The 7,354-nt window shown below is 37.3% G+C and overlaps 1 protein-coding gene across 2 annotated transcripts; it reads left to right on the forward strand.

The window, feature by feature from the left end:
* The first annotated feature begins 1,693 nt into the window (after positions 1-1,693).
* LOC110709465 (protein GrpE-like) lies at positions 1,694-7,354 on the forward strand. 2 transcript variants are annotated; one of them, XM_021887682.1, is made up of 4 exons: positions 1,694-2,064; positions 5,649-6,176; positions 6,521-6,665; positions 6,816-6,952. In XM_021887682.1, the coding sequence occupies exons 1-3, from the start codon at positions 1,810-1,812 to the stop codon at positions 6,623-6,625; spliced, it is 888 nt and encodes a 295-aa protein (XP_021743374.1). In that variant the 5' UTR covers positions 1,694-1,809; the 3' UTR covers positions 6,626-6,665; positions 6,816-6,952. The 2 variants fall into 2 exon arrangements, with proteins under 2 accessions (XP_021743374.1, XP_021743373.1); XM_021887681.1 differs by lacking the exon at positions 6,521-6,665 and having other exon boundaries at positions 1,698-2,064; positions 6,816-7,354.

The raw sequence follows: 7,354 nt of genomic DNA on the forward strand, positions 1-7,354 counted from the left end.
TTATAGGGTCATTGGTAAATGTGCCTTTACCTAGGTCATTCTGACCTAGATTTGGTGGGCTCCGCCGCTTTGCGACTTTCTCGGGAATTGGGCCTTGAAAGCCGTCATTTTCTGATGAATATTTGTATGCCACGTGTCAAGTCCAAGAGAGTCCATTTGGACCCCTTACAGAGTGACACGTGTCACACTCTCATTAGACCAAGTGGCGGGGGTAAAAATCCCCAAATCAGTTACCTATGAACTTAAGTAGCTTAAAAGGCTTATTATTGAGTTTGGGTGTGCAACAGTGCAACACCCGAAGGTGGTCAAGTTATATTGTGATAGTAAGTCTGTGTTACATATAGCAAAGAATGCAGTTTTACATGAGCGAACAAAACATATTGAAATTGATTGTCATTTTGTTTGTGATGCGATTAATGAAGACTTAATATCTCCATCATACGTTGTGAGTCTTGTGACAGCATCACAATTGGCGAACATTCTTACAAAAGGCTCTCAAAAAGATGCAATTTGATCTACTTCTTTCCAAGTTGGGCATTTTTAAAACCCATGTTCCAACTTAGGGCAGGGGTATTGAGTGAAAATGTTCTTGATGATATTTTTATGTTAACTAAGATATATTTCATTAGTGTTTCCTATCTTAGAATTACCAAAGAATTTATTCTAGGTCTTATCACTTTATTAAGCCTTGTGTTATATATCGACACGATGAATCAATGAGAAGCCAAGCCAAAAGTTTATACAAATTCCTCACCTTCTGTAAAATCAAACACAGTAAACACCATGACTTTTCAGTATAGATCATAATGCTCTCAATTTACCTTGTAATATTACACCAAGGAGGCAGAGTTGTATATCTCTAGATGTCGATGAGATTGCTATGCTCTGTATGTACATTATGGGACAAATTCAATGTTATGGCAACGATACTTTATTACACTACAACATTAAGTCAAATAGGTTTCTCCTAATTTCATTCCTATTAGTCATATCTCCGACATCAATAGCATCAAAAGTCTTAATGCTAGAGTTATAAAAAACCGAACTTACCCAACCCCACTAAACCCTCACTTAAACCAAAAGTTCATTAGGAATTTCCCTCGTGTGGAGGGCTTCCTAATGTTTTTTTTTTTCTTTACCTTATAAAAAAAAAAAGAAAAAAAAAAAACCTTAAACCAAAAGTGACTCTTTAATTTTCGACATGCATTAGACCTGATCAAGTATGGCCCGGCCCGATTTTGGGCGGGTTTAGGACAGGATTTTTCGGCCCGAAATCGGGTCGGGCCCGGCCCGACCCGTTTTTTTGGACGGGTTTGGGAATGCGTTTTTTATGTATATTTAGTTGATTTTTTAGGCCCGACCCGACCACTTTGGGCGGGTTTGTGCACAAGAATTTTGGCCCGAAGCCCGGCCCGGCCCGAAAAGTGGCCAAATTTATTTAGCTTATGCTCGGCCCGGTCCGCCCAATGATCACCTCTAACATGCATGACCCAATCGACAATCGAAACTCCGAAAGTGACTCTTCAGATTTTGACTTACATGACCCAATCAACGAATCAAATCAGTCAAATTGACACCTCTACTAGTCTACCACGTTAAAAATAAAATTTAAAAAAGGAATTTTTTTTCGTCAATTTCTAATTTTTGAAATTATTTTAATTTAATTACTACGTAATATTTTTGGCAATATACTTTCTAGATTTCTAAGAAAATACTAGTTGTTTAATAGTGTCCCCCCTCACCAGCGCCTCTCTATCCCCTTCTTCATCCTCTCACCCACTTTCCCCCTTCTCTACCAGCTTAACACTAATGGCGACGCTCCTTCGAAGCGCCAACTTTCGAGCACCTTCGCCTTCCCTGGCCTCTACAATCTCTCCATTAAGATCATTCAATTCTTCTCTTTGTGTTAGTTTTAAAACTAAGTGTTACACCAGAAATAGTTGCTTATATACCCACAATTCTCCTTCAAAATTATCAGCTAAAAATGTTCCTTCAAAGTTTCTGACCTTTTCTTCTTCTGGTGAAGCTACTGAAACTGAAGAAGTTCAGCAGCCTGAGATCCAGGTATCACCCTTTTCCTGTTTATTTATTTTTTCCCATTTTGTAATGATTTCTTCAAGTTTTTATATGTTAAGTCTTTAAATTTAATGTCGCTATACATTTAGTTGTTGAGGAATGATTCGGGAGTTACAATTTCATATCAAATTGATAATTGTAAATTGTGCTATATATTTTGTGTATAGAGAGTTGTGACATGAAATGTGGTTAATGATGTAGACGGGATTTGATTACAGTTCTCGGGTTTTACCTGAGACTTAACCAATGAAGCTGGTTGATATATGCATTGTAAATTATGCTATAAATACATATTTTCGCTAGATTAGTGCCAATTAGACAACCATTTTGAGTGATTGTTGATTGGGAAGGTTTTTTTAATGCCTTTGTTCTAGAGTTACACTCTTGAATTTGTATTAGAAACACTTGAATAATAAGAAGGAAAGGTTGACGTTGATTTCTGGATATTGTGCAGCGAGGTTGGATAAATCAATATTGGCCTGCGCTCATTTTGGGTGCAAACAACCTCAATTTGTATAAATAGGGGTATTGTTGGTACCCAACTAAGCCATTATGTAACAACACACCATGAATCACAGGGAGCATTAATGATACCGATTAAGCCCTTAAGCCAAAGTAGTGTTCACGACGCTAGTTTTTACCTTCTGTCTTTGATGAACCTTTATCCTTTTAAAAACCACCAAGATGGATGCAGGATTATGTGTCACTATGAGTTTAAACTTTTCATTCTCCCCGTTTTCTAAAGTGGTGGGTATATGTATGCAAATACTCCAATTTATTGAGTTGTTCCACGTTCCTTTTTGGGATGTTAGGAACTAGTTGCTTTACATTTCATTTTTTGGTAAGATACCCCCTAGAATGACTTTGTTGTCTTTTGATGATCTAGAGAGAGTTGAATAGTGTTAAGTATGAAGAAGGTAAAATATTTTAGCTTACCATGGTATGCAAGCTTGATTTTATGAATATGTATTGTTGACTGTAAATTGTGAAATAGTTTCGAATTGACATTGTAAATTCGGTATAACAGGTATATGTCTCAATATCAAATTGTATGAATAGGTAGTTTAGTTATTTTGTATTTTCATGTCCAAGAGAGGGGGGAGGACCGGAGGGAGTGTCTTTGTAGTCATCTCTCTCTCTCCCTCTCTCTCTCTCTTTTATTGCCTTTAGATTATGGACAAGTCTTTATTGAAAAGATTAGTTCAGTTTTCAATTCTAATTTATAATAATCTCATTCTAAAGCACTTTCAGAATTGAGTGATCCTCTCTAATTTACTTTGTCAAAGAGCCTCTAAAGTCATCGATGTATTTCAGGGGCGTGCTACATATATCTTGTTTAACTAAATAACTAATGCGCTAATTGGTGATTTTGTATGGTAATACATGGTATTGCACTATACATTTTTCATATCATCCATTACCACTACCACTCTTAGAGGTGGTAATGGGAATTTATGAGGACAAACACATGTTTGGGATGGAGTGCCATTACCTTGAATGTGGGATGAAAACTTCTTTACCAATAAGCATATAAATCCATTACCATTGCTATCACTTATTGGTACCTATCAGCATTACCTAATACTCCGGTCCCCCTCCCCCCTTGGCGGTTTGCTTATTAGGAATGTGCACGCTAGAACACACATATTGGTATTTGGTAAGGTGGAACAGTTTTGGATTATAATTTTATGGAGAAAACTAACTCAGAGAAGAAGTTCTAAAGGTAGAAGATGGTAGAGAGATGAGAGAGTTATTTGATTTATTGGAGCATAAGGAAAGTGTAACAAATTGCAAGGTTCGAGTGGCCTACTAAATATAATGAGAATATTTTTCTGCATAATTCTTCTATAATTCCCCTGTGTATTTATACTACAATATTACGTCAGTTCTCTCTCCTGAACTAACTCTCAAAATATTTCTCTTATTAGCGTCTAGTTGCTCCTCAAGGCATTCTTGATTCTTCTACTTGAACTTCCTGGTAGGCCCTTCCCTTTACATCTGGTATATGTGAATTGGATCCTGGGTTTTTGCTAATCTATGATAATACCTGCCACCCACAACTTCATCTTATCCCCATGGTGAAATGTTGGGAATTGATGATTGAAGATTTTGAAAGCTTCCCAAGTAGCTTCTTCCTTGCTTAAGCCCTGCCACTTTCAATACCTCAAGGCCTTACACTGCTTTTTGATGGTGCACTCTCAATAAGGTTTCAGAAAGAACTTTGAGCTCTAGGTTGGAGGTGGACAATAGTCCACAATTCCCCATGAGCTCACTTCAAATGCGAGACATGAAAAAAAAGTTGGATATTCGTACCCGGGGGCAACTTGAGGCAATAGGCTGCCTGATCCATGCATTGGACCATTGAATAAGGTCCATAACACGTGGTGATTCTCAAAGGGTGAGGGGACCAATGACCACTGAGGGTAGGGTTGCAGTTTGAGTGATTTCCTATTTCGAATGTCACCTCCCCCTATTTGCCACCAACTTTATACGCTGCTGAGCTATCATATTTGAATTGTTCTTTCAATGAATGAATCGTTTTCTGTCCTTTTCCCATTCTTTTTAAGGCTAGAGGATCATGACCATAAAGGCTCCTGAAGGGGTCATAAGAGTGGAAGAATGTGGTGAAGTATTTTATTAATACTGAGCCCATGCTAAACATTGAGCCCATTTTCGAGGCTGGCCATTGAAAAAGCACCTTAAGTGTATCCACGCGCACTTATACACAGCTTTCTGTCTGCTTGTCACCCTGAGGATGATAAATCGCACTCCTTAATAACTCGGTCCTTGTAATCGGATAAGCTCCTTCATCAGGAATCAACCCCAATAATTTCACTGTCTTGGGATTAATAATTCCTACCATTCTTGTCCATGTTTTGACTTGGGCAGAGAAAAAGGGGAACATATATTAGAAGATACCAGTGTTGAGTGGTCTTTGGTAAATCTTATTGTGCTGTATGTCATCCAATAAATCTGTGAAGTTCACATAATATTGTTCTTAATCTTTTATATAATGGAAATTAATGAAACAAAAGCTTATGTAAATTGATTTTCTTTTGTGATTCATGGAGTGCCTGACTCTCATTGCCCTACAAACTTTTTCTTATTGTTATTTTCTTGCTTCAGATAGGTTGTAATCCAAATTTAACACCTACGACTAGGATACAACATAAATAGATTCTCTGAAGCTGTGGTAAGCCTGTATATTTTGGACCCCCAGTATCTTGCCCAGCTTCTTTAGAGGTGATGGGGTAACATTAATGCCAAATTGCTGATGTTCATGTTTGTAGTGTATGTCTTTTCTGTTCTCTATAATGAATTAACAAAAACCAATATTTTTGTATACTGAATACTGGATGGTAGCCTGAAACTACCTAGTCATTGATGCATGGTCTTGAAGCATAATCGTACATTTGTACCAGAGATCATGATTTGTGATGTGATCTGGGGTTTACCTGTACTCTGGTTGATTTATTCTTTGCTTGAATACATTTTGCTACATTTTTTTATGTTGAAAGGTAGTGAACCGTTTGTATTATTCAACTTCTTCATGATCTTTTGTTTTGTAACAGGACAATACAGATGAAGGTCTGAATGGTGAAACTGCTGAAGAGGCAGCAAGTGATGATGTCAAACATGATGCTGATGAAGCTCCCACATCCCCAGTAATAACTGCTTTACAGTTATATAAAGAGGCAATAATTAATAACGATGAGTCCAAAGTTGCTGAGTTGGAGGCATTCTTTAAATCCATTGAAGACGAAAAGGACACACTTGAAAGAAAGGTGGCATCTTTGTCTGAAGATCTTTCAGTAGAAAGAGATCGTGTTCTGAGGATTAGTGCAGATTTTGATAATTTTAGAAAGAGAACAGATAGAGAACGCTCTTCTGTGGTGTCAAATGCACAGGGAGAGGTTGTTGAAATTTTTTTGGCTGTTTTGGATAATTTTGAGAGGGCTAAATCCCAGCTCAAGATAGAGTCTGAAGCAGAGGAGAAAATCAACAATAGTTACCAGAGCATATACAAGCAGTTTGTTGAAATTTTAGGGTCAATTGGTGTTGTTCCTGTCGAGACAATCGGAAAACCTTTTGATCCTTTGGTAAGTTCATTTATATTGATTACGTAGTCCTTAATTTCTGTTACTATGCTGAAAATTATTGTTTGCTGCTGTGAGAAAATAAGCCTCTTCTTTCTGTTTCTCCTGTTTTTTCCTTCTTTCCCCCTATTCATCCCTTCTGGCCTGGGTCTTGTACTCTTTGGTCAAACATAAAGGAGCTTGGCTTACCTTTGTACTAGATAGGTTGACTAGCTTATAGCATTTTGTTAAAGTAGATGATTTATGGAAGTATTGTAAAATGTTTTGCTTGAGTTGCATAATATGGAGCTCCTCCTGAATGACTTGATTGGTTTAGTGATTATGCTGTTTGCTGTGTGGATTAACAGGTGGACAACCAAGTTGGTATGAATATCAGCCGAGTACTTGGCAAAATGATTCGATTACTCAATCATGGTTTTTCAGGTTTTATGAGGACCTGGATACATTCATAACTCAAAAACCCAAGTATTTCTTGATTTTCTTGCCAACTTGGTGAGTCCACGTAGATATATGTACCGTGCTGGAAGTATGCCCATGTCACGTATGGAGTTGTCTTAGGTTATTGTTAGATCTCATATTTTACCTTTTCTTAGTTCATTATTTTCACTCTAACATAATTCTTGGTCATGATTTTGTCAAAAGCTGCATGAAGCCATCATGCGAGAAGATTCCACAGTATATGCTGAGGGCGTTATAATCGAAGAATATCGTAAAGGGTTTAAGCTTGGTGATAGACTACTACGTCCAGCTATGGTTAAAGTATCCGCAGGTCCAGGACCAGAAAAGCCTGAACCGATTGAGTCATCAGTACAAAAGGAGGGTTCAACTGATGATAGTGATGATGTTAGTGAGGAAGGTGATTCAAAGGACCAGACATCTCCTTAAAGTACACTTTTGTTAGATTAGGGGAGAGTTTGAGCAGCTTTTAGTCGGATAACAGTTGCTTTCGCTGCTGTATTAAAAATTCTATTGTTATTGTTGTTCTCCTTGATTATTAGAGAACAAAGATTGTAGAATTTTTTTGTCCCGAATTCTGAGAAGATAGTTATAGATATGCTAAATGAATGCGTCATTTGCCTTCAACTTCGGTGAACCCAAAAAGAAAGAACTTTGTATGAAGATTTGGAGGATCATTTTATTGTTCCACATCATGTATGCAGAATACATTATTTTTTCGGTTA

This window comes from Chenopodium quinoa, unplaced genomic scaffold, assembly GCF_001683475.1.
Source record: "Chenopodium quinoa cultivar QQ74 unplaced genomic scaffold, ASM168347v1, whole genome shotgun sequence".
NCBI lineage: Eukaryota > Viridiplantae > Streptophyta > Magnoliopsida > Caryophyllales > Amaranthaceae > Chenopodium > Chenopodium quinoa.